We start from the raw sequence: 27,463 nt of genomic DNA, 5'->3' as shown, positions 1-27,463 counted from the left end.
GGAATATCCGACCACTCTCCACTGTGGCTTTGGATAGACTCGCGTGTAGGTTCGGAGGGGCGGGTGGCCCCCAATTAATCCATGGTATCTCCGTAACCCTAAGACACGCGCGGCGTTGGTCAAATCTCTTGACCAGTATTTTGTTGAGAATCTGGGATCGGTGTCTTCTGCAGTATCGCTCTGGGAGGCTTTTAAGACTGTCATCCGAGGTCAGGCGTTATCATGGATTGCTGGTGCGAAGAAGATAGAAACGAGGAGGTAGTTAGACTCGAGACAGAGCTCACCGAGCTAGAGCGTGATCTGGAATTGGGCGTCACCCGGCAGAAGATGCATGTTATGCGTCTTAAACAGCTTGACTACAGGGCGTTGGTTACGGATGCTGCGAAAGTTATGGGCAGGGAGCAGCAGGGTCGAGTGTATGATATCGGGGATAAAGCTGGCAAACTGATAGCGTGGTTAGATAAAAAATAGAGGGCTAGTCGTGTGGTTCCTGTGATTGAGAGAGTGAATGGTATGCGTTAGACTGAACCCGAGGAGATCGTCCAGAGTTTTGCGGAACATCTCCGGGAAGTGTATTCCCCCGCATCTGATAGGCCGGAGGAAGATCCCATTTTTTGTTGCGCGACATTGCATTGCCCAGCTTATCTGATTCTGATAGAGTGTTGCTACATGCTGTAATAACCGTGGACGAGGTGGCTCTCGCTATCCGCTCTATTCGTTCGGGAAAGGCGATGGGCCCTAATGGTCTCCCAGATAAAATTGCGCCATATCTTCGTGACATGTTCTTGGAATCGCGAGATAGTGGCTCCCTTACCCGTGATCAGCGTCTTACGACCATAGTGGTGATTCATAAGGAAGGGAAGCCAAGGGACCACTACGCCTCTTATAGTCATATATCACTCTTTAATGTGGAACCCAAGATTCTTGCTAAGTTGTTAGCCAATCGTGTAATAAAGGTGATTAGTGACTTGATTCATCCAGACCAGTCCGGTTTCATCCCGCATCGGAATACAGCCCTGAATCTGCGACGTTTGCATGCTGTTCTCGCGAGGACTTCATCATTGCGTGAGCCGGCCATCTTGGCCTCTTTAGATGCCACAATGGCTTTTGATGCGGTGGAGTGGCCGTATTTGTGGGCTGTACTTGCAAAGTTTGGTTTTGGTCCTGGCTTCATTAGCTGGGTCAGGCTCCTCTATGAAGACCGGTCGGCGCAGGTGGTGGTGATTGGTCAGGTCTCTGAGCCCTTCGTTCTCGCAAGGGGCACAAGACAGGGTTGTCCATTATCTCCGCTATTATTTGCTCTAGCTCTTGAGCCCCTTGCTGCCTGGATTAGATGGGAACCGTCGATGAAGGGTATTCAGTGGGCCCCAGACCTCGAAGATCGTATTTCGCTTTAGGCGGACGATATATTGTTGTACATGACTTTGCCCCAGAAGTCGTTAATTGTTTTGTTTGATGTCCTCAACTCCTTTGGTAGGAACTCAGGTCTAGTCATTAATTGGACTAAGTCTTACATATACGTCCTCTCGGGTAATGTCCCTCTTTTGCCGCGTGATTGTCCCATCCAGGTTACACAGACGGGTTTTAAGTATCTCGGGGTTTATGTATCGTTGAACCCCGCTGCCCGATTTGAACAGAATTTGCCCCCGCCGCTAACCCGGCTGAAGCTGGATGTGGTGCGCTGGCGCAAGCTGCCGCTTTCGCCGCTCGGCCGTGCGGCGCTCTTTAAGATGATGTCGTTGCCACGCTTTCTGTATGCTCTCCAGAATACCTTTGATGTGATTCCCGCGAGCTATTTTCGGACTATTGAGTGTCTCCAGAGGAAGTTGATCTGGGATGGGCGTTCGCGTATCGCCTTTGCCAAGTTGATGCTTCCATGGTATGACGGTGGTATCACTCTCCCTGACATCAAACGGTATAACTGGGCGTCTCAATTGGGGGCCATTAATCATGGCATGTATGGTCCCGGATTGAACCCTTTGTTTGCCATGGACAGGTGGCTGTTGCCGGGGGGCGATTATTATAGAGCGCTTTTTTCTAGATTGGATAGAGGAAATCTCTCCGGGCCCACAAAGATTGCTGTACGGGTTTGGCACTGCGCAAACAATGCTATGGGATGGAAGGATCGACTGACCCGTGCGAACCCGCTTTTTGCTTACAAGAAGCTGGGTAACTTGTGGAAAACGAAAGGATTTGAGAAATGACCGGTATCAGTAAGGTAGGTGACCTATGGGTAAAAGGCAAGTTAAAAACCTTTGAGGAATTGAAGCCCGAGTTCAACCTTAGTGACAGGGAATATTTTCGATATGCTCAGGTCCGCCATGCCTTGCATTCGGTTTTTACTGAGAGTGCGGATATTCCGGAGTCCTCTCAGCTTGAGGATAGAATACTGGATAGTTATGTGCCAGATAGTTCTATCTCTTTGATCTATAAAAAGCTGATCAATGGTAGGACTGACCTGTTGGTGCTCCTACGGGAGGTATGGACCCGAGACGGTCTTGAATTTGACGCAGAGGATTGGCAGTCTGCGATCTCTTCTCCCAAGGAGGTCGCGATTCCGGCCCGTCTCCGGTTTGTGCAACTTAAAATCCTGCATAGAGTCTATGTGACTGGCCCACGCTTGATTAGAATGGGTTATTCAGAAGATGTTTTTTGTAAGCGTGGTTGTGGGCTGCTCGGGACGTTTCTACATATAATTTGGGAGTGTCCTGCAGTAGCAGCTTTTTGGACTGGGATACACAATAAGATGACGGAGGCTACTGGTATTGATCTGCTGCCCGAGGCTAGACGTTGTCTCCTGAATGTATGGGGACCAACTGATTATAATGTTGCACAGACGCAGTGGGCAACCCTGGGAAATATGGTGGCTAAAAGAGACATAGCGTAGTTGTGGGGTTCCCAGAGTCCACCCACGGTCGAGACTTGGATGGAAAACATGGATTGGTGCATGTTTAAGGAGAAAACAGTCTATGTGGCACGGGGGCGACCCAGGAAATGGGGTAAGATATGGGGTCACTGGAACACTTACCGGGGAGATATTTGCACTCCTCCTCTTATGGATGTCCCTGAAGTTCCACTTTCTCCCTGACCTCATAATGTAACATATATAATCGGTTTTGAACTCGTTTCTCCCCTGCTCCCATCCCCTAATATGATTTGTACACCTTATTGTATGGTATTTTTTATTCCTCCTTCCGCATTCGGACCGATATCCTATTTTATTGTGTTTATTGCCATGTTTGTTTTTATTTCAATAAAAAGATTTACAACAAAAAAAAAAAGACTGAGGTCATTGCTATTAGAAAGACAGTGTTCCAAGACAGATGCTGCAATGAAGCGGTGTAATTGCTGGTCCCATTCATTTTGAGAAGGTTAAACTGACCATCCAAGGAGGAGGTGGTGTACTCACAGAAGGCACAACTTCCTCCAGGCTTTCAAAATGTAAGGGATGGCAGGAGTTTTGAAAAATGTCAAATTTGGAACGTTTTTGTAAGCTGTAATCGAAGAAATACAGACTGTAGTGTAAGAGGATTGCACAGAATTTGGAAGAATGACATCCTCATAAAATGTGATAGGACTGTAGCCTTTCTGTTGGACCATAAACCAAATCTCTTCCATTTAAGGCATAACCACCCTTGGGACAGTTAGGATATCCCTACATGATTGAGGGTGGTGTGGATGTCCATACTGTCAGGCATAAGGAGTCATGCTACCAAATTCAATGAGGTCATGTTTGGGTGGAATAGTGGAAATGGACATGGGCAACCGGTTTTGCGCCTTAACAGAAACCAGCAACAGTTTTGCTCTAGGAAGCTCCAGAGCAAAAAGGATCACTATTGCTTCACAATTCTGGATGACTGAATCAATAGAAACAGAGCAAAGGCAAAGAGTAATTTATTTGGTCAGTTCATCAAAAGGGCACTGCCCACTGAGCCAGATTCTGGTATCCTATTCTGGTATCCCACATCGGAGACAGGAAAACACTTAATTCACAGGAAGGAAATGGCATCCTAACTTGGGGGTGGTGAACGATAGGGGAGCCAACTTTTGTAACAGCTGCTGCAATGAAATTGTATGTATGTAGTAATGTCACCTAAACACCATTTCATGCATGTTAAACTGAAAGCCAGGTTTAGACAAATTTCTTCTTAGATTTTTTCAAGACTCCAAGTATAATATCCCCTTCTGTCAAAAGCATATAAAGGTTTAATGAAGGGATGCTTCTACTCTCTCCAGACACTCAGGCACACACCTGGCCATTTCAGTTGGTGGACTACATTGAAGAGCCAGACTGTCAAGGTTAGCCACCATGAGCTAAGGGAGAGGATCTTGCCAGATATCCTGTGTGGCGGAGATGGTGAATTATCTATGCACATACGCAAACACTGTCTCAGCAAGGCTAGAGTCCTCGACAATAACTAGGCAGCAAGAGAACTACAAGAACAAGCACATGTGAATGCCTTAAACGTAATCAGGTCTATAAAAGAAAATTCAACTCTGCTTTTAGAATAAGGTTCTAGGAGCCTAGAGGCAAAGTATTAACGGGTAGAGTTTAATAAATCATTGACTGCAGATCATCAATTAAGATAAAGTGAAAACAAAATTTTTTACAACACATTCATGTTTTTCAGAAGTGAACTACAAGCTAGACTGTGCCTTCTAGTTCTGTGGACTTGGGAGAAAGATATACATTAAGCTGGCATTCCTCACGTGCGCACCTGCACAAAATCGGAGCTGGCTGCAAATTCAGAGGTAGAGGAGAGGTGTGGAGAAGGGCCTACTTAGTAATGCTAAGACCATGACAGAGATTACCATTAAGTGCAAGTCACTGGAGTCACTGAAGCAAACAGACTGTCTCCGAGCCAAAATACACACACAGAGAACAAGAATTGCTTGACCTCTTGGTACCACACGCCTGCGGATCATACTGAAGAGAGTAGCTGGATCATAGGCTGCAACCAAGGAATGGTACCAGTGCAAGCAGACGTGGACCGGACCTTTACTCAACAGGGCACTGTAGCCTCAGAGTGAGAGAGAATTTAGTTACCTAAGGGCCCTCACCACTTAGGTGCCCGATACCCTTTTCTCTGATCTGTGACAACTGATGCCAGCACAAACAAATGATCAGGTAGCAAGTAAAAATTAATTAATCTCAACAACCAGGTAATTTTGCCTTATCGAGGGTTAAAGACCAGTTGCAAGCGATGAGTGGGGTACCTAGAAGCAAGGTCAGAATGACCCTTGAGGGTGTGGGGAGGGCTTCATACCTCATGAATTCAAAGGGAATTTAGTATTGTTTTAAGTGGCTAAGATCCCGTACTTTTCTCCAAACTCTTTCCTAGTCATACCATGCAGAAGAAAAAAAATGGGAAACGGCAAGAAAGCGCCTAAAATAAGAGAAGGGGGCTTTCCATGCATGAAGCTCGCACACGTGCGAGCTGACCAGTGAACAATACCTCAAAACTGACAGCGCTGGAAGCAGTTTGGTGTAGCCCGAACAGGTGTTAGGAGATGCACAAGTTAAGAGTGGCAATGTGCCAGGATAGAAGAGAAAGAATGTTTACCAAGACCAGATGAAAAACCATACATGAAGTAATGCTATCGGAAACCTTTTCTTTACTCCTCGGAGTTTAGTGATAAACAAAAAAGAAAAAATTACTTAGTTAAGTCTTTTGCGCCTGGAAAAGTATACAGAGTGATTAACTATTGAATTATTAATACACAAAAACATCAAATAAAGGTTTGTTGTACAAAAATGTTGTAGTGCATCTCTATTGGAAGCAAGAGGCTACTGATTTACCGGCAGTCAGTCTGCATGCTTACCTCCAGTGCAATGCTCTTTTAGCGGTTCAAAGAGGTCAAAGGTAGCTGTTGCTCCATCTGACATTGTGAGGAACTTGCGCAACCCGCTTGGAGTTGGCGAGTTCACACGTCCCATTTTTCCATAGAGAGCAGTTTGTATATGTCCACTCTTTCCCCATATCATAGGTGGAATGTATCTAAAATGAAAACAAAGCAAGTATTATCAGCATTTGACAATCAAGTACTTAATACAAGATACAAGTTACGATGGGTTTGTTGGGGGAAGTGCGCCATAGAAGCGCTATAGATCAATGGGTTGTCTATCACTGAAGAGGTCTAATTTACTTTGGGAAGCTAGATTTAAATCTCAAAAGCGACCTTTTCAAGTCTTCATCACTCTTTCCTTCCTTAGCAATACCGCTTCACCCCTCCTTGTCCATTTAAGAATTGAATTAAAGGATATCACCATAATCTGCTCTAGCAGTTCAAGTTGGACTACTGTCACTTGTGCAGGGCCAAGACAAATACGCACATGGTTGGCCCTCTCTTCTAGTGCAAGCTTCTCCAACTAGTATCTTATGATCTACTGGTAGCTCTCCTACATATAAGTAACTCTACTGTGTGCAGCCCATCTAACTAAATTAGGAGATTTTGCTTGCTTGAATTAAAATATGCATACCAGAATTGAAAAACAAGCATTGAAGAAGAAAATGTGCATTTTTAAAACCCATAAAGTAACGTTTGTAGAAAAATGGTTGAATAGGCTGTCGGGATCCTATTCCCACGGACCCTGACCATACCCGTCTGCCTTATGGAACCGCCCCTTTCTTTCCCCTCCAGCTGCCATAATCGGAGGTGTGTCTGCCCGGACTGGAGGCTTCCTGAGCCTCGCATAGCTGGCCCTTTAATGATCTGGTCGACGAGGAGTCCGGCCCCGCCAGACAGGGAGGTGGGACTGCGGAGTGTCATCAGAAGAAAAGGATCCGGGAACCAATGGGGGGGGGCGTTCGAGACCCGGAAGGAGAAGACGAATGAACACCTTGGGACCCAGAGAACAGCGTGAGAGGGAGAACCACCATCGGAGAACCTGCGGAGACAGCGGAAGAAGAGCCTGGAGGCCAACAGCTTCACACAGCGCCCCGCCACATTCTAGGTGCAACGTGGCGAGAACAGGTGCGTGCCCGCCTCAGAGGACCCAAGAGGTTGAATGCGGTATTGCGGGAGGTGGGAGAGAGTAGGGGGCATAGACAGTCAGTAGGGAGACCAAGCAGGATGCGCTGCGTAAACCCCTACCCACTCTGGTGACTGCCCCCTCCTCCCACACCTTCCTAGGAATTGACCGGTGTTGCCTCCCTTCACATTCCCCCCTTTTTGTAACGTTGCGCAACCAGCGCACTAATCTGAGTGCATATTCTTGTTTTCTTTTTGCATATCCATCGGAGTAACCGCCCAACCATCTTCCACCGAAGATGCCAAGGAGGAGAAAACCTATCCGCCTGAAGAAGACATCACCTGGATACCCTTATGCTCCTGTTTCTTTTGCCCAGTTAATAAAAACCCTTGACCTAGCAATTCTGGTGTCACGTTTCTGCCTGCCCTGTGTGACATAGGCAAAATATATTTAAAGCTGATATTTGAATAAGGCATATGGCATAGGAGAGACATAGTACTAATATTCTTACCTTGGTACCAGGGGCATTGCAGCAATGGCATTTATGTATTATGCATGTAGAGGCATTCTACGTTGACAAAGACTTCTTTACATTTCTGAAGGCAACCATGCCTTATGCACTGAAATAATCACGGCTGGTAATCCTGTACATGGGGGTCACACAAGTAATCTTGCAGTGACTATTACAATACTAGTATTAGTAGCTCGGGACGATTTTCACTGAAAGAAAGTAGCCCTTATTATAGAACAGGTTGTGGATCTCTGCTCTGGTGGCACAGGGAACAAAAACCACAACGGACAAGAAAGCAGCCCAAAGTGATTACAGTAGCAGAAATGTATTGAATATTTCACGCATCCTTTTTAGGTCTCCTAGAGAGACCTTTTGCCATCCATCCACAAAGCGGACTTTTTATGATGAGGATTCTCAACAGTTCACGTGAAATCACGTGACCACAAGCTCCTTCCTGCACAAGCTTGCATTTCCCCACAGGCTTCCTGCCAGCAGCATGTGCCACATCAAAGGCTTCAGCTGCCCCGCCCCCCGCCGTCACTTATTCACGGCCGCGCCTCGCATTTCCCCACAGGCTTCCCCCTGCCAGCAGCATTTGCCACATCAAAGGCTTCAGCTGCCCCGCCGTCACTTATTCACGGCTGCAGGCCGTGCCTTGTTATCAAGATAGCTTGACCACCGGCACCCACTCGCGCTTATTTATTTATATAATTAGCTTGGAGCGCAGTCTGACGACTTTAGGGGACACGTTTGGTTTATTTATTTAATTAGTTTGGAGCATGGTCCGAGAGCCACACGTTGGCAGGGGGAGCCACACAAAGTGAAACGCAGAATAACGTGCTAGTTTCTAGGTTTGCCTGTGGAAATAATTATGGTGTTTTCGTATATCATTTTCTCTGCTCTGGCGTTTTTTTTACAGTTAGATTTTGCTTATTTTGCGTAGTGGTACCACTCAGCGTACTCATAAGCCCTACAATACTGGACGACTATCCCCGACAAGACTTTCTAGTCGCTCCATCGCTTCCAGCAGGGAGACTTAAATCAGCTCATACCAACATATGGCACGCGTGGACTTTTTTTGTTGCCCCGCTGTTCTTTCATGAACCCATCTGATATCCCTTCTGGGTTCCACAAACTTTCCTGGAAAAATCTACCAACAATCCCGAGAATAAGGAAGCCAAACAGCATCCCGAGAGCGTTCCATTTCAAACTAGAACAACGTCAGAGCAAGGGTCTACACCGACGGCCCACCCACCGACCAAGGCGCCCTTGACTTCAGAAGTAGCAAAATGTGAAACAACGACAAAGACGAACGTATTAAAAGTGTTCAGCATCTTTAAACCCGCGAGTCAAAAACCAGACCATAAAGTACCACTTCAAGAGCCGGGAAAAAAAATAAACATTGATCAAAAGACAGATTTAAGTGACAATAACTCACCTAATCAAGCCCCAGACTTTAAATGTCAAGTTAACTTAGACAATGTCGCAACGATAAAGGGAATTAACCCTCGAGATACACAGGGTGGAGATTCTCACGTATCATTAGCCCCAGTCCCTAACAGACAAGATTTTGCTAACAGCGCACTGATGGTAAACTCACAAACACTAGTGCCAGAGGCGGACCAAGCAGGAACGGTCCATCGCTTTATTGAAGAGAATAGACAACCTAAAATCCAAAAACGGCCCACGACAAGTAATAAAATCGAGTTTAACCCACAATACAGTTCAAGAGGGTCTTATGATATTCTGAACAGAGGGGCCATTTTAAGACTTCTAGAAGAACTACCAGGTCTGCGACATTTAAAATCGAGCGACCTCGAATCAATTGAGTTTAAACCGAACCCTCTTCAAGCAGGCTCCGACTCAGCAATTACAACGTGGACCAACCATTTCACCACAGATCTAATCCTGTCTCATAGGGAGGCTTTCGCCGCATGGGGCATTGAACTAAAAATAGTGGAGCCAGCGCGTTATCCCAGCCCACTGCGGAAACAAAACCCAAAAATATGCCTTCTAAAAAACGCCAAAGGGCCAGATTTAAGAAGTAGTACTGAAGTGGAAGTGCAGGGATTGAGGCAAATTACAATCACTTTCGCACACCAAGAGGCAGACATGCCCGAAAGGCCCCAACACACTATTCGGGCACAATTACATAGGAACGTAGTTTGAACTGACAGCAGCCCAATGACGGGTAAAAAGCAAGGCTGCAAGATTTGCTCATGGAATATCAACGGTTTAAATGCGAAGCTGGAGGAAGAAGACTTTATTGAGTTTATAACCCAATTTAAAATTCTATTGTTTCAAGAAACATGGCAGACCAAAAATTCCCCTCTAGTGGGGTACAAAGAATTCCTCGTTCCAGCTCAAAAGGATGGACGCTACGGTAGGGCCAAAGGGGGCCTATCCATTTTTACATCAACAGATTTCACCTGGTCACCAACTTGCATCGACTTAGACTCCACATGGATGCAATGTATTAAAGTGGAAATTACCCCTAACCTGGGACTTCTGATCGTGAATATCTATATGCATCCCCGTGGAAAATATAAAGGGAAAAGGATAAAACAACTAGTCTCTACAATCAAGTCATTGAAATCAATCTACCCAAGTGAAAACATGATAATAACGGGAGATTTTAATCTGAACCTAATTGGTGGACAGGAGGGACCCCTCCCCATTAATATCGAACCACGGCAGGGATATCAATGCAGACAAAATGCATTGGGCAGGAAATGTGCTTCAGAACTAGAAGCTCTACATCTGTACACTTTAAACGGGAGAGGCCATTTGGACAGACCAGCCGCTCTAACGAGGGTCTCCAAGAACTCGGGCTCCACCTTAGATTACACCCTGGCTGACCCCGACTTATTCCACCAAATTAGCGACTTCCAGATTCAGGAACGCGGAGAAAGCGATCATTTCCCACAGACCCTCATCCTGACCACCCAACCTACAAAATCGGAGAAGGCAGCACACTTGTCCTTGAACACAAAAATCTTTAACCTAAAACGGCTAAATTGGAACAAAGGAAACCTCTCTACTCTAATGGAGTCATGCCACGTATTGTACCAACCAGCTGAAACATCAAGAGACATAGTTAAAACTTGGGAAAATTTCGTAATGGAGATCAATAAGAAACATCAATTCAACAATAGAGGATCCAAACCCATAAGGAAAAGAGGCGGGGAATGGTACACACCGAAACTGCGCCAATTAAAAAGGCAAATAAATGCATTCCTTAGGGCCGAACGTAAAAAAGTCTTTCAGTTATCACAAACCACGCTGAACAAAATTGAATCTCTAAAAAAAGAACTAAAAAGAGAGATCAATCTGGCCAAGCGATTGCATAGGGAAAAACTAGCATGCTCCATACTCCACGCAAGTAAATTGAATAACTCAAAAGATTTTTGGACAAAAATAAACTTTATGCTAAACGGCAAACATCGCCAGTTTAACTCGGACATGACGGACTAGCTTTGAAGCAGTCACATAGACTTATTATACAATTCCACTGACAATAACAACGAGCGTCCAGAGGAGCCTCCCCGGTTCAGCCGGAGCACAAAGCTGGCTCCAAAAAGCAGTGGGCACTCACCGATATCTAAGAACACAGGAGACATGGAATTGTTCTCTTTAAAGCAGGTCTCGAACACTATAAAATCATTGAGAACAGACGGAGCACCTGGACCAAACGGGCTTCCCAATGCCTTATTCAGGAAAGATCCAACATTTTGGGCCAGCCAACTAACACCTTTATTTGGTCACAGTCTAAAAACCGGGAATATTCCCAAATCATGGAGAGGCAGTATTCTTCATCCAATTCACAAATCCGGGTCCCGCTCAGACCCTAACATTTATAGGCTAATAGCCTTAATAGACGTGGAGGCCAAGATCTATGCCTCCAATCTGCTGGTAGAAGTAGATTCTTGGGTGAGCAGTACAGGGATAATTCACCGGACACAAACAGGATTTCGGCCAGGACTGGGCACCTTGACCAACTTATCCGCCTTAACCCTCCTTGTTAACAAAGCAATTCACAATTCCACCCCGCTGTACACTTGCTTCTTGGACCTAAAAGCGGCTTTTGACAAAGTGCCCAGATCCATTCTTTGGGCCAAAATGAAAGCTTGGGGCGTGCCGCCAAAGTTGCTGGGAGCAATCATCGAGCTTTATTCAGACACTTGGGTCCAAGTTAAAAAAGGAGATGGACGACGCCTGACAAGGAAATTCCACACAACCAATGGCTTAAAACAAGGCTGTGTACTGGCCCCCAGCCTCTTTAATATCTACACCGCGGATCTAGAAAGCGACCTACGTACCACTCAGGGTGATCCTCCAAAATTGGCTAATTCACCTATAATATCTCTTCAATATGCAGACGACATAGTGCTCCTGTCAAAAACCCCCATCGGCCTACAACGCTTGATCTGCAAACTGTTGCAGTACCTCGCGAAGGCACAGCTGACTATAAACCTAAAAAAAAAAAACTCTATGCTTCTGCGGCTCTAGAAAGAAAAAACAAAATTTTGTCTGGAAGATAAATTCTACTCCTTTAACCCATGTAGACAAATATAAATACCTAGGAATCTTATTGGACCATCGGCAAAAGTTTAAACAGCACCTGGAACAGGGGAAATCCAAAGCCAAGCAGCTTCAATTTGCTTTTAAAACTGTTCAAAAGCAACTAAACGGACATTCCACCGGCCACATTCTTAAGATTGTAGCCGCTAAATTTCTGCCATCACTAACATACGGCTCAGAATTACTGGCAACCCGGGACTCCACAGCGTTAAACCTCGCCCAATCAGGCTGTTCAAAAACCTCTTCCTAATTCCGCGCCATATTTCTCAAGCTCAAATTCGCTTGGAGTATGGTCTTACCAACCAGCTCCCGGCAAGACAAGGAGCACTCGCCAAATATTACTGGCGCATGAGGGACGCAGCAGACGAATCCCTGGCCCACCTTTGCTGGTCAGAAGTCGAAAAACAAGCTGGCCTACCAAACTCAACATATAAGACCTTGAGGCAAGCTCTTGAGGCACTAAAACTGGAAGAATCCTGGCTTTTGCCCATGACTTACTCCGCTTTCAAGCTGATAACCAAGAAAGCAGTCAAACAAGCATCATTACTCATGGACAAAGCAGCAGTGGCCGGCAAAAACCATGCCTGGATCGTTTTGCCATCATATACCAACTTAAAACCTCAGGAATACTTGAAAGAATGCTTCAGGGACCATCACAAAAGGAAACTTAGTCTCTTAAGGCTGGGCTGCTTCTCTTCCAAAGAGCTTACTCCTAAATGGCTACGGTCGTGGGCAACTCCCGAGTGCCGTCTCTGTGGCAACGGTGCGGAATCTTTGCTGCACCTTATATGCATATGCCCGGCACTTCAGAATCTTAGAAAAATGCTTCTTCAACCACTTCTAAGAGAAGCTCAGGTGAGAACTTGCAGAGCGGCGGTGATAAGATGCTTAAGTGGATCTTGGATAGAACTTTCATGTAAAACCATAACATTTTTGAACTTCGCCGCCACAGAGCTGGAAAACAGGGCGGTAACCAAAGAGGTCTCTGGACAATAGGCCAGGCCTCGGCCGGCTACGGACTCTTCTCTTCCTTTTCCTCCTTTCCAAACGGATGTCTTTTTGCACTATGAGTTAAAAATAACGTGCCCCCCGTTTGAACTACTGTTATTTTCCCACACCTCTACTTCTTTCCCTTTATCATGAGTTAAAAACATTGTGTTCCCCGATAAATTTGCATATTTTATGATACCAGTTTTTAACAACATTCAAAGCTGAATTTGTGTTGTTCTTTTTTATGATATACACGCTGTTTGCATGGTGGTAAGCCCACCCTTTTATGATTTTTTAAATCAAATAAAGTATCATTATCCCTTCTTCTAAAGTGCCCTGAGGCGGCAACAACGACCAAATTAATCTCTTTACAAATTAAAATGAGCGAAATTAATGCATTTTCCGTGCCCGCGTTGGAATTTAAGACCTATGTGACAGTGTTACACACAGATCCCTGTAGCATGTACCTAACACACCACGCTATCTGCCGTTCCCACAGCTCCTGACCAACAGAATGTGAGTATGTTGAGAGATCAAATTAAAAGGCAATCTATCTTGCCGAACTCCCTCCTCCCCCAAATGCAGCCTCTTCTAGTCTGTCTAGTCTATATCTTATAATTGTGCTCATTGTGTCCCATCACGCAGATGACAAATAATAATAATAATAAGCATTTGCAACACAATATGTCTCGCATTTGCGAGAGTTTAAGTTATTGTCATTGTAAATGACCATGCCTTGAACTGGTGTTCTTCAAAACAGATAAATAAAAGGCTTTGTCATTTACAATGCCAATAATTCAAACTCTCGTTTTACCAGCGGGCAGTCTCTTGCCCTCGGCTGCTTCTATAACAGTGTCCGAGTGTAAATTAGGGCGCTGTCTGCCGGGACGCTTAGCCCTCTCTTTAAGTTTATGTCTTAAAAATATTCCACGCTCTGGCTCTGTCACATACTGCTCCCCGTCCATGCTGTGCGCTAAAAATCTGCATTTCTGCCCTTCTCGCGCTGCTCGTCTGCCCCATGCTAAGTGTCCCTCTCTACCCAAGTACTCTGCGCACCACGCTGTCTCCTGCCCACGCTCTGCTTCTCAGTCACATGCTGGCCACGCGGTCTCCTGCCCACGCTCTGCTTCTCAGTCACATGCTGCCTTCTCCGTTTCCCCAACACCGTCCATGCTGTGCTCCACTCTGTCTGCCCCATGGCACACTCTGCTCCTTTCACATATTGCCTCTGATCCCCCACCCCCGTCCATACTATGTGTCCCTCTGACCCCACATCCTTGCTGCGTCCCACTTTGCCCACGCTCTGCCTGTCACATACTGCCCCCCGCCCATGCTGTGCGCTAAAAATATGCATTTCTGTCCCTCTCACGCTGCTACTCTGTCCCATGCCATATGTCCCTGTATTCCCAAGTACGCTGCGCGCCACGCAAAACTACTGGCTTTTACATTCATGTCGCACAGGTTAAATTTAATTATTATTATTATTATTATTTTTTTTTTTTTTAACGAGACCTTACTAACTCAGCCATTTTACATGGCTCATACCTCACAACGTGCCAGTAACACAAGGATCTCAGCAACAAAAGTTTGTTACATTATGCAATGAGCGAGCACATAATCAGTTGCCACCGAGCTGCCATCAGTGACCAAGGTACAAAAGCGTGGACTCTGCAGAGGACCCAGCGTTGTGCACATCTCTCTCTTTGGAAGTCAGTCTGGCCGTGTGGAATCCTAGCACTTTATCAGCTCTCCATTGATGTGGCCGCTCCTCTCCCCTGCCCCTCCCCCCATCACACTTCAAAGGAATGCGCTCCGCTCCCCGCCTCCCCTACAGCAATGCAGAGAGCTTGTTGTTTATAGTCTCCATTTACCACACGTTTATTGTGGCTTTAGTTAAGGGATTACCATAGTAACATGTGGACCCCACTGGGAGTTACAGGGTCTGTTGGCCACTCGCTCATTATGGCTCCGTCTAAGATGGATTCCCAGTCATGGTGTGCTAGACTGTGGCTTGAGGGCACCATGAGCCTTGTGTTTAATTTTGCTTCATCTTAGATTTCTGTAGATATATGCATGCTGCGCTTTGGGTTTGCCTAGCTCTATCTTTAGCTTTTGCGGACTTTGTAGTGTGTTCATGAGGTTGTGCAGTAGAGCATGTAGTGTGTGTCTATGTCTTACAGACTGCTTCGTAGACCAGCAGAAGGGAACCTTTGCTCTCCATGCAATGTGCTTATTGTCTATCTATGCATACATGCCAATAGACCCGATTCAGGCGGGAGACTACCGATTTTGCATGCCAAAAATTGCTTTATTTTAGCGGTTTCCCACCTGAAATTGCTTTTTCCACAATAGAAGTCAATGGATATTTTTTAATTCTCCAGATTTTTCATTTTACATCTCCCAAATCCCTGTCCTAAAATGTTGGCATGTATGATCTATGACAAATTGTGTGCAGATCTGATTGGGCCGATGTTCACAGCTCTGCCGCTGCAGTGTGTTTAGAGAGAGCACATCCAGTCTTCAGGTCTGTAACTAGTGACTAATTACAGCCTTGGTCGGAGTAGAGAGTATACAAATGTTTGAGCCACATTTACTGTGTCGTTTATCAACTTACCATGTTTATTACAAAGAGGGAAGATAACGTGCAGGAAATGGTCAACACATTTTCAATATCGACTTGCTAGCTGCAATGATGTCTGCCCTGCCACCATTTACTTCGGACCCTCACCCTCACACACACACCCTCACTCACTCACCCTCACCCACCCTCACTCACCCTCACCCACCCTCACCCTCACCCACCCTCACTCCCCCTCACCCACCCTCACACACACACCCTCACTCACCCTCACACACACACCCTTACTCACCCTCACTCCACCTCACCCACCCACACACCCCCTCGCTCACCCTCACCCCCTCGCTCACCCTCACCCCCTCGCTCACCCTCACCCCCTCGCTCACCCTTACCCCCTCGCTCACCCTCACCTCCTCGCTCACCCTCACCTCCTCGATCACCCTCACCTCCTCGCTCACCCTCACCTCCTCGCTCACCCTCACCTCCTCGCTCACCCTCACCTCCTCGCTCACCCTCACCTCCTCGCTCACCCTCACCTCCTCACTCACCCTCACCCCCTCACCTCCTCACACACCCTCACCTCCTCACACACCCTCACCTCCTCACACACCCTCACCTCCTCACACACCCTCACCTCCTCACAAACCCTCACCTCCTCACACACACTCACCCACCCTCACCTCCTCACACCCCATCACACACACCCTCACCCACCCTCTCACCCTCACCCACCCTCACACATCCTCTCACCCTCACCCACCCTCTCACCCTCACCCACCCTCACACCCCCTCACACCCTCACCCCCTTACCCTCACACCCCCTCACCCTCACACCCCCTCACCCTCACACCCCCTCACCTTCACACCCCCTCACCCTCACACCCCCACACCCTCACACCCCCACACCCTCACACCCCCTCACCCTCACACCCCCACACCCTCACACCCCCACACCCTCACACCCCCCTCACCCTCACACCCCCCTCACCCTCACAACCCCCCTCACACACCCCCTCACCCTCACACACCCCCTCACCCTCACACACCCCCTCACCCTCACACACCCCCTCACCCTCACACACCCCCTCACCCTCACACACCCCTTCACCCTCCCTCACCCTCATACCCCTCATCTCACACTGCTGCACGCCACACGCTTCTGCACGACGCACGCTTCTGCACGACGCACGCTTCTGCACGACGCACGCTTCTGCACGACGCACGCTTCTGCACGACGCACGCTTCTGCACGACGCACGCTTCTGCACGACGCACACTGCTGCACGACGCACACTGCTGCACGACGCACACTGCTGCACGACGCACACTGCTGCACGACGCACACTGCTGCACGACGCACACTGCTGCACGACGCACACTGCTGCACGACGCACACTGCTGCACGACGCACACTGCTGCACGACGCACACTGCTGCACGACGCACACTGCCGCACGACGCACACTGCTGCATGCTGCACACTGCTGCATGCTGCACACTGCTGCATGCTGCACACTGCTGCATGCTGCACACTACCACACGACTCACACTGCTGCACGCCTCACACTGCTGCCACTGCTGCACGCCTCACACTGCTGCACGCCTCACAACACCACATCACTCTGGGACACCGCCACATCACTCTGGGACACCGCCACATCACTCTGGGACACCGCCACATCACTCTGGGACACCCCCACATCACTCTGGGACACCCCCACATCACTCTGGGACACCCCCACATCACTCTGGGACACCCCCACATCTAATACACCACCACATCACTCTAATACACCACCACATCATTCTAATACACCACCACATCACTCAGCCCAACCACATCACTCAGCACCACAACAGCATCACTCAGCACCACAACAGCATCACTCAGCACCACAACAGCATCACTCAGCACCACAACAGCATCACTCAGCACCACAACAGCATCACTCAGCACCACAACAGCATCACTCAGCACCACAACAGCATCACTCAGCACCACAACAGCATCACTCAGCACCACAACAGCACCACAACAGCATCACTCAGCACCACAACAGCATCACTCAGCACCACAACAGCATCACTCAGCACCACAACAGCATCACTCAGCACCACAACAGCATCACTCAGCACCACAACAGCACTGTCCTTGCTTGCTACCAACAAGAATTGCCTTAGCCAATAGGACTCGCATTAGGAAAGTGTAAGCTATGGGCTTTGTAAATAACAGCTATTAATTTATATATTTTCAAAGCCAACACATAATTAAAAAAATGTCATTTACAATACAAATAGCTCACACTTTCCTAATGCGAGACCTATTGCATTGCAAATGCTTGTTTTGTTTTCTCAGTGAGTCACCCTAGGCGAGAAAGGTTATGCCTAGATATGGGTCTGTTAGTATACTCTGCAATAGTACTCATGTTGCACAAAAGAGTAAAGAAGTCTGGAATCCAGGCTGGGCTGTTCATAATGGAAAAAGACCGATTTGCATATGGTCTTTCCTGTATGGAAATGTACGAGAGAGGAAGATAAAAAAAAGAGAGTTTGTGAGAGAGAAATAACGCGAGAAGAAAAAACCAAGAAAGAAAAAAGGAAAAGAGTGGGATGAGAACGCATGTGCAGGACAAGGTGCAGGGATTATGTGTGTGTTTCCACTCAAAGTGTGTCCCCCTCAAAGAAGAGAGAGTAGTGACAGCACGTGATAAAGTGAGACAATATGTCCCCTGAAAGTGTGCATGGAGCAGACACAGTGTGCGAATTTCTAGCCATGGCTTTAGCGTTGTCAATCAAAACCAAAACAACACTTGATCGACATTCCAAACAGTATTAGTGAATCGCCGATCTCACCTTTTTTCCAACCACAACGTGCGCACCAGTGGAGGTTGCCTTCTTGCATGTCTCCAGCAGATAATTCTGGCTAAGAGATACTTATGTTCACTCTGCATGTTTAACACTTAGATGCATCCTTCTGAGAAATGTGCTTCTTGAACAGACCTGTTAATCTACAACTTGGTCTAGTCTCCTAATGCTGTCAACATGATGACACCTGTATCAACTCCAGGGGTTATGAACAAGTTATAAAATCAGTGGAGAATAACCGGTTCTTTCTGCTATGGAATATTTTTGCTAGGTCATAATTTATGTTTCACCTCTAAGTGTCACGAATGTGCACCAACACTTTCTTCCACCCTCAACATCCTGTCTTTCTCTACTCAAATATCTCCGACCTTAATGGCAAAAGTTTGCAAATGTACTTTTTATTGGTCTATTGGGTTCAAACTCTTTCCCAATGCAGGTATGTAGAATTCCTATCACAAGTACTCCAAGGACAAATTATTTGGGATCGAGGACAACAAGTCTTCATGTTTATTTTCTTCTTGCAACAAGAAGGTCCAACCCCCTGCAGCACAAACCCTTTGACTGCCAATTTATAGTACCACATTATGGGTCAGGGAAGGGCATAGTCTGCAGTTAATGCTGTTTGAACTACTATTTATGGTTCATTAATGCAAAGCCTTTATTATTAGGGCGAGTAGTCAAAGGAAATAAATATTGTAAGGCCAGACTGCATTGCTGACAGTGGCCCCAGCATAAAAAAATGTGTACACACGTTTGCAAAGTTTAACAATAGAAGACTACATTTAATGCTCACAGAGTGCTCACGAATTAAGTGTAAATATTTGCAGAAGCTGGATAGTAAGATTGATGAGTCTTGGATTTCAAAATAAAATACTCACAAAAAAGGCAACCAGGAAAGAAAACGTTTTGCTAAACTACTGTGCAATTTTAAGTACCATTTCTTTTAAGCATCTTCTAGTAAAATATGTTGATAAATGCTAGTAGTCCCTAAAAATATTCATAATGGGCAACCAGTAGAACCAGTTTCAAGAAGATTATGGGAAGCAAGATAATAATCAATCATCAGCAAAACCAATAGGTTCTGACATTGGCGGTCACCCTTTTAGATTGTAAATGAGTGTATTGTTTTGACATGGTTTTTGTAAAATGTTATTGCTGTGGGAGCTGCCAGGCCCTTAAAATAATTTTTGATCTCAAAAAGCAAATATTGCCACAGTAGTCCCTGGCACTGAGCAAAACTACTTTGTGTGCCGATATGCTACCTGTGAAAGGACAAAACGCTGTCACTTACAGTAAAGCCAGTCTACAGATAGAGAAAAACAGACAGCATTTTAACAAAAACAAAAGGTTGTGGCTAACTGAAGACCTAATTAGGGGCCAATTCTTAAACTAAGTCACAAAAGTGCACCCATGTTATATGTCCTTGCAGTAGTGCAGAATTTACGGCTTTGATGAATTCACAATGATTTACTAAAGTAGGTCAGGAAATCGAAATCCAAGAAAATATTTGCAAACTGCATCTTAGCACGAGCGAATATGCAGGTATGCACGAGCGAATATGCAGGTATACACTTGCTCATGTGAAAATCTGTTTGAGGGTTACAAGTTCACTTTCCCTCAAATCATTTTTTTCCCAACCCTGGAAGAAGTTTTACTTCTGCCCTTGTCAGGAGAAAATGTCCAACCTTTCTCAGCATGGGTAACAATTAGAGAAGAGCTTGTAAAAACTCCTAAAGCATGCAAGTTAGTGGGTTTGCATAGACTCAAAAGCACATTCCAACCCTAATGCTTAACACTACCTCCAGCCCCAGTATGTAGATCTGTGGACAGGTGGCAAAATAAGGGAACTGCTAGAATTCAAACTCTACTATAGTATTAGCCCTGGCATAATCAGAGAGGCTATCAGAGCTCTTACATAATGAAATGCTGCACTATGTGGCACCAACGAGTCGAGTGCATTTTTTACAGCACTTATGAAGCAACCTGTCCCATGGACAAGTGGATATTTTATTAAATTCCACTCCCTGTAATGTACATAACTTTGCTCTTGAAATATGGGTGCTTCTGTGAATTAAAAGTCGATCCTACTTAGTGTTTCAGATTGGCTACTAGTGAACGGGTTCTGAAGTTGGAATCAGTTAACACTTCTCCATCAAAAAAACAGCAGTACTACAAGCTCGGAGGGAAAGGATAGCCACAGATTTACTGTGTATGCCTCATTCCGAAAACTCTATATGATCCTCTATGTAAGTGAAGGTGTGCCTTCAAAGTTTTTTCCCTGCTAAAAATGATACTTTGTGCGATTGACTGCTGAACTAAATAGCGAAAGCAAAAAGCTTCACCATAGTTTGCACGATGTAACATAATCAGACTTAATTTAGCTGGCACCATTAAGCCATACAATGTAAATAATACAAATATAAATTTCAACATATTAAGTAATAACTATGTACCTCCACCATCGATTAACCATGCATTATCTACAACAAGGCAATATAATTTGGTGAGCAAACAAAGAATAGGACAGTTATTAGTGTGAAGACAGTCCATTTTGCCCACCTCTTACTCCTACAAGGTCCAATTCAAGATCTCCAATGCTAAATCTGTTTAATGACTGCATTTATACTGACAGTCCTGTCTTTCCATTTACTGTAGCCCTCACAAAGCCAAAACCATAGGGTCAATCGGGCCTTACGCATCCAACAATGAATACATTGCAGTCATCCCACTTCCTTTTCACCAACCCTGACAAAGCAGTAGGCACAACGTTTAGGACACTGAATCTGACCAACACCATCTAGCCTATTCACCATTTGGTTCCTGCATTGCGACTATCACTGGTGAAGGTTCTCTCCCAAGGTACAGTATCTGGCCCTACTATATCATATACTCTAGGTACCATACAGTTGCATGACCAATACTTGACTTAAACAGCGAGAATTCTAAGGTCACACACTACTGAGCAGCAACTACCCCATAGGCAGGGCCAATTACAATCTGCAATGCAGTCATTTTTGCAGAAAACACAGATTTACATGCCCCTCACAAATTCTGAGCACTTTCTTCACATTTTACCAAACCTATTTTCTATCTTAGCTTGAATAATCAAGCAAAGATAAAGTGTGCAGAAGCAACAGAAATAAAGCAGGTATGAATGGGTCCAAGATGCAGAACATGGGTGGTTGCTATCATCATAGGCTACCTGCACTTTTGGTAGTCTGAGGTATTTGTATTATGATGAAGCTCAGAGAGATGTTACTCAGACTAAATATCACAGTCTCTGTCTGGAGACTTTGTGACAATGTGACATGCCTGTGTTTGCTCTTAGTTATACAAAAACAAAGAAGGCTAAGATAAGATGTCTAAGGGTGCAGTTAACCTGTAATTGGGAGATAGGGACGCTGACAAGAGAGGCTTTTAAGGAGGCCAGGAACACCGGCATTAGGGTGCTCAAAACGTTGCTGAGAATATGTGTATGTCATTGTGACAGAGCCTATATAATAAAATAAATATTTTCAAAAATGAATTCTAAATTTAAGGAATATGAATATAACTATCTAGTAAGTGCTATTTAATACACATTGTTTCCCTATTTTGTAGAGTTAAATTTAGAAACAATAACATCCATTTTCACAATAATTTTGCAGAGGTCTTGTCCCATTGATTTTACCTACCCTTCCACTAACACTCCCAAAAATAAGAACTTTTTCAGCTGATTTTCACACCTTTTATTTTGACAAATTGGGCCACTTTTACCCATAACACTATCCAATAATCAGTGCAATTTGCATTACTTCACTTTTGAAAATCTTAATGCATCATGTCTGGTCTCCGAGAAATCAATTTCAGGCCACTACTTTGCCGCAGTAACTATCTAAAGGCACATTTTAGGTCAAGCCTTGATGCTCCTTTTAGAAACGCATCTCTAGGACACGTCATTTAGATGCTATGCTTGGAGACCTCCAAATTAGAGCAAGCTCTCGTGTGTTAATGGAATTACAGTCAGCAAGTCTTGAACCTCACAAACTGGAAACTAAAGTTGCATACTATTCCCTTCATCCAAACTAAAACCTTTGTGCAAGGAAGACAAATACATTTTAAACAAAATTGTTTCAATGGAGGTAGGAAGAAATATTGCAACAGACTTTCCGTAGGAATGTGGGGTTTACTTTAGATTATGCTCAAATCCATAAGAATGTTTAATACCTGAAAAAACAAAGAATCCTCTTTCATTTTTTAATTCAAAAATTGTTTATCAACTTACATAACCGAATTCTGCAACCCAAACACGGATATTTAAAGCAAATTATGCTTCAGACGTTCTCTTATTGTTCCATCATCTCTGGAAACTGACTTGTTGCATAATGTTGTAAAACAGGGCGGTATGAGATAATGGTGTATGTACTGTCCGGTTTCAGCTCTAGAGAGAGTTTGATCATTTGAAGCACTCCTTCATGCCTTGCCCATAAAATATTTCATTCGCCTCAGAAAATTATCATCTGGCTCCTTGAAAGATTTATTAAAGCTAGAGGGATGAGAGATAAATGGGCCAAATAAACTGTGGAAAGCAAATTTGGATAAAACTCCTCTTGATAGAGTTTTAGAAAGCAACAAAGTAATGAAACTGATTAAATTATGATATCAGTACATCTTAGAGATTGCTCCTTTCCTATAATGTAATTGATCAAATATATGATTGAAATCACATTATCTTGAATCCCCAAATTTATGTAAACCAACCAATGTCATATTGGATAAGACACATTTTTACCAATTCAACTAATGCGGTTCCAAATGCAGAAGTGAAACTTTATAGGAAACATTGATCACACTATTGCTTATTCAATGCAAAAGTGAGATTACTGTTCACCTCCTCTACATCTGCTATTCTATGTAAACTGCATGGAAGGATTAAGCAAAACATGTTTAAGTCACATGGCATTCACTGGGTCAAAGAAGCTGTTCATAGGTGTTCTAAAGAGGGGGGAATTCAGATTTTGAGTGTAAAATATTTTGGGATTACTTGTAAATGCAATAGTAAACTGCAATATGCATGTCACTTTGTTATGTAAAAATTGTAACTTTAAAAGAGAAATAATAAATTGAGGAGAAGTACAATTATCAGTTATTTTGTTGTATTTTTAAGAGCTTTCTCTTTATGTTGTTCACCCCTTTTAGGATTGAACCACAAGGTCGCTCTATTTTAACTTCTATAGCAAAAAGCATACAACTGCCTAAAACGGTAAACTGTAATTAAAGTTTACATAAAATAGGCAAAATATGACAATGTTTAGTAAACTGTTATTCTGATATGATGTATTTTATAGGTAATGTTTGCAAAAATGGGACATGCAATAGTTTTGGCTAATCGTGCAAAAAAATAATTAATGTATGTGCTGGCTTGAAAGGTAAAGAAATTAGTGTGAAACATGTTAAAGCCCATGTTGAACCACAGTACTATAGAAATTCTAGATCATCACTAAACATATCTCACAGTGGTAACTGGGCTCTCAACAGTGGATAACACCAAACATGTCTCGATTGCTTAATCCAATTATGTTTTATTCGACTGTAACAAAATCCATTATTATCCAATTCAATAACTCACCAGGGGGAGATGCATGATTTAGCACATGCACCAACTAAACTTTTTTACCACATTTCCATCTTAAGATACGGAAAAACAGCACTTAGGCAATTGTGAAAAGAAAATCATTTTTAAAAACACAAGGCCGAAACTTACTCTTTGGTCAGTAGTGGGCAAGATTTGAGAAGAAATCGGGACAGAGGAGTATCTTGGAAAACAAGTTCAGGTGAAGCTGTTGGACTTTTCAAGTTCAAGCAGCGAACAATAAAGTAAAGAACAGTAGCAACAGCTGCCAGTTTCACGCCATCAAAGACAGCAGGCATTTCGGGCGTTTCCATCATTGCACTCATTTTGCCTAAAAAAACAAAAAAGAAAAGTATTATTTTGTGAATAATAGAAACATGGCATAAAAAGACAGTAGGGGTTTCACTGGCAAAACGTCCTTACCTAAAGTACAGTAATGTGATACTCTCCAAATTTCATGCCAACTAGTCTCAAAAGATTGACTCAAATATGACATTGGCCTGAGACCAACACTGAGTACACTATTTCCTCAAGAGATAATGAGAAGTCACTGAAACATTAATTTCAAATTCTTTTCATCAAATATTCTCAGAAGTAGTTAACATACACACTCATGTAGGCCTGAGAAAAGCACGTGTTGACCGGTCGTTTGCTTGACAAGCTCATTCACTGGTAATACTTGGGTCATTTAGAGTAATTTTTTTGTCCACTATGCCTCTCTAGACAGGCCAGGCATTTGCAAATATTGAACTTGGCCCTCCTCAGATTGGAACAGTCCAGTCAGTACTGACAGGCCTGGTTCCCTCCAGAAGGGAACACAAGCAGCCCCAAATCAATACAGTCGATTTAGAGCTGATAAGTGAGGTAGAGAATGATTCCTAAGGCACAATGATCTTGGCATCTGAGGGGCCTACACTCGAGTTAAGCCTCACCAGAATCAGTCTCTCCGCCCATGCTCAAAATACTGCATTCATGCTGCCTGGTTTGCTAGTGCTAATTGCGATGTATTGAGCCATGCGCTGTGCCTATATAGGAGCCACCCCCGAGTGCTGATGTCAGTTTTTCTTTGTGACTTTCAACACCATGAGCATCGAGCCATGAAGGACTACTGGTGTGAAAAACTAGGGCCCTGGAAGGGAAAAAGACCGGTCTCTAGAAATTCATTCGCAGATCAGTGAGGATGGATGGGTCAGTAAGGAATCTGCAGCTAGATAGACTCTCTAGCATATAAGGCATTACCGAAGGTAAATAACTTGTTCATCTGATAGAGACTTCTAGCAATATATTTCTTACCTTTGAATAGATGCCAAAGCAATACCTCCCCGGAGGTGGGTCAGAACTGATTCTCACCATAAAGTCCTACAGGACCGAACAAGTAGAAGGGCTTGGTGAATCAGTGTGGAAAAGCCCATGTTGCTGCCTGGCAGATATCAAGGACCAGTACTCTGCATGCTAACGCAGTGATCACATCCTTAGCTCAGGTGGAATAGGCGCACAAACCCTCAGGGGGCTGCTTCTTGGCCAGTGTGTGGCATATTTTAATTCAGAGCACAATCCAACAGGAGATCGTCCGCTTCTGCATAGCCCTTCCCTTCTTCGCCCTGACATACCCCACAAAGAATTGATCATCCACATGGAACTATCACATGAGGTCAGGGTAGAACAACAATGCTATCTTTGGGTCTAGGCGATGAAGTCTTTCCTTTTCTTTAGACTGACGTAGCACAGCGTAAAAAGTAGGCAGGGTGATAGACTGGCCTACATTAAAGTAAGTAACAACTTTCGGAAGAAAGGAATCTCTAGTGTGAAAAAACAGCTTGTCTGGGTAGATTTTCAGGTATGGAGGCTTGGAAGACAAAGCCTGAAGCTCACCGACCCTCCGGGCAGAGGCTATCACCACCAGCAAGGCCATATTGATGGTAAGGATGGAAGAACAGTTGTGCAAGGGATCAAAAGGAGTGCACGTCAGGAATGTTTAAGACTAGATTAAGGTACCACTGATTCATGATGAAGGGTGAAAGAGAAAACTATTGTTGCAAACCTTTTAGGAACCTGTGTACAATAGGTAATCTGAAGAGGGATGGCTTATCAGGCAATCACAGAAAGGCAGAGATAACAGAAAGACAGCCCTTTAACATGCTCAGAGGAGAGAACTGCTGGACAACAAAGAATAAATAGTAGGACCTGAGCAAGCGGAACAGAAAAAGAGTAAACCAGTTTCTCTGCACACCATGCAAAGGAGCGAACTACCAAATGAATATCCTAAGAAAAGAAAAAACCTTCTGACCGCCGCCCACCCCCTCCCAAGGCTGATCAAGCCCTATTTATTTCCAGGTTTGTCTATGGAAGTGCAATCCTACATGGTCTTCCGAGATCTAAACTAGCTTCTTTATGGGCCTCTCAACTCTGCTGCACGGCTCATCACAGGATCAAAAAGAAACCAACACATCACTCCAGGGTCTGAAATCACCTAAACTGGCTCCTATATGAGACAAGGATACTTGTACAAATTGCCTGCATGACCTATAAAGCCTTACACGTCAACACCCCAAGGTAATTGCCACAAAAACTGGAGTTATCTGGTGGCTGCTTCTCCTCATGAAACACCAGCACCTTATTGCTGACACCATAAAAAGAAAACTTGCAAGAGAGCCTTCTCTGGTATTGTTCCAAGAATTTGGAACGTCTTACTACCTAAAAATCAGACGAACCCCCTCTACTGCATCATTCAAAAAAGAAGTTAAAGTGCTGTTGATGTCAAAAGTTCTGCTCTAGTATACACAAAATGACAGTGTCTACACCCAGGACTATTATACACCTGTTTGATCGTGTACGATGACTTGTCGGCTTGGACGTTGCAGAGTTCTCTATCCTCAATTTGTGAACTACTACATTCTGTACTGCTCTCGATTAGGTTTTTGTTTGTTCTTCTTGTTTCTTCCTTCCGATCATCTGTAAATCACTTCGGGTCATGTTCGCACTATATAAAGCCTTATGAATAAATACATTTCCCCCAACAACAGGTGAGATAACATTGCAGACTTAGGACAGAAGGTCGAAAGCGGTCAGCTGGCCGCACTCACTCTTCACGCATGAAAACGGAGTGTTGACAAGTTTGGGTGGAGAAACCTCCACTACTGCTGCAACTGAAGACCATCTTGAAGGCGCAGCCTGATCAGTGGACCAATGGCCATCCTCAACAGCTAGGAATACCAAACTCTCAGAGCCCAGTCCTGAGCCACAAGGATGTCTTGGGCTCGGTCATTCCTGATCCAACTGAGAACTCTGGGCACAAGTGGTATGGGCAGAAAGGTATACAGGAGGCCTTAGCTTCACTCGAGAGTAAATGAGTCTCA

General features: G+C 44.7%; 1 protein-coding gene across 1 annotated transcript in view; it reads right to left on the bottom strand.

Annotated features, from left to right (window-relative positions):
* Nucleotides 1-27,463, bottom strand: part of ABHD2 (abhydrolase domain containing 2, acylglycerol lipase) — a 331,643-nt gene that overhangs the window by 241,215 nt on the left and 62,965 nt on the right. The window contains exons 2-3 of the mRNA XM_086958131.1: nt 24,240-24,438; nt 5,824-5,999 (exon numbers count right to left, since the gene is read on the bottom strand). Coding sequence (XP_086814257.1) covers nt 5,824-5,999; nt 24,240-24,433 — 370 coding nt within the window. The 5' untranslated portion in view covers nt 24,434-24,438. The remainder of the gene's footprint in view (nt 1-5,823; nt 6,000-24,239; nt 24,439-27,463) is intronic.

The sequence above is a fragment of the Lissotriton vulgaris genome, chromosome 2_1 (genome assembly GCF_964263255.1).
Source record: "Lissotriton vulgaris chromosome 2_1, aLisVul1.2, whole genome shotgun sequence".
Taxonomy (NCBI): domain Eukaryota; kingdom Metazoa; phylum Chordata; class Amphibia; order Caudata; family Salamandridae; genus Lissotriton; species Lissotriton vulgaris.
Note: the sequence above shows the minus strand (reverse complement) of the source record. Positions and strands in the feature narration are given on the sequence as shown.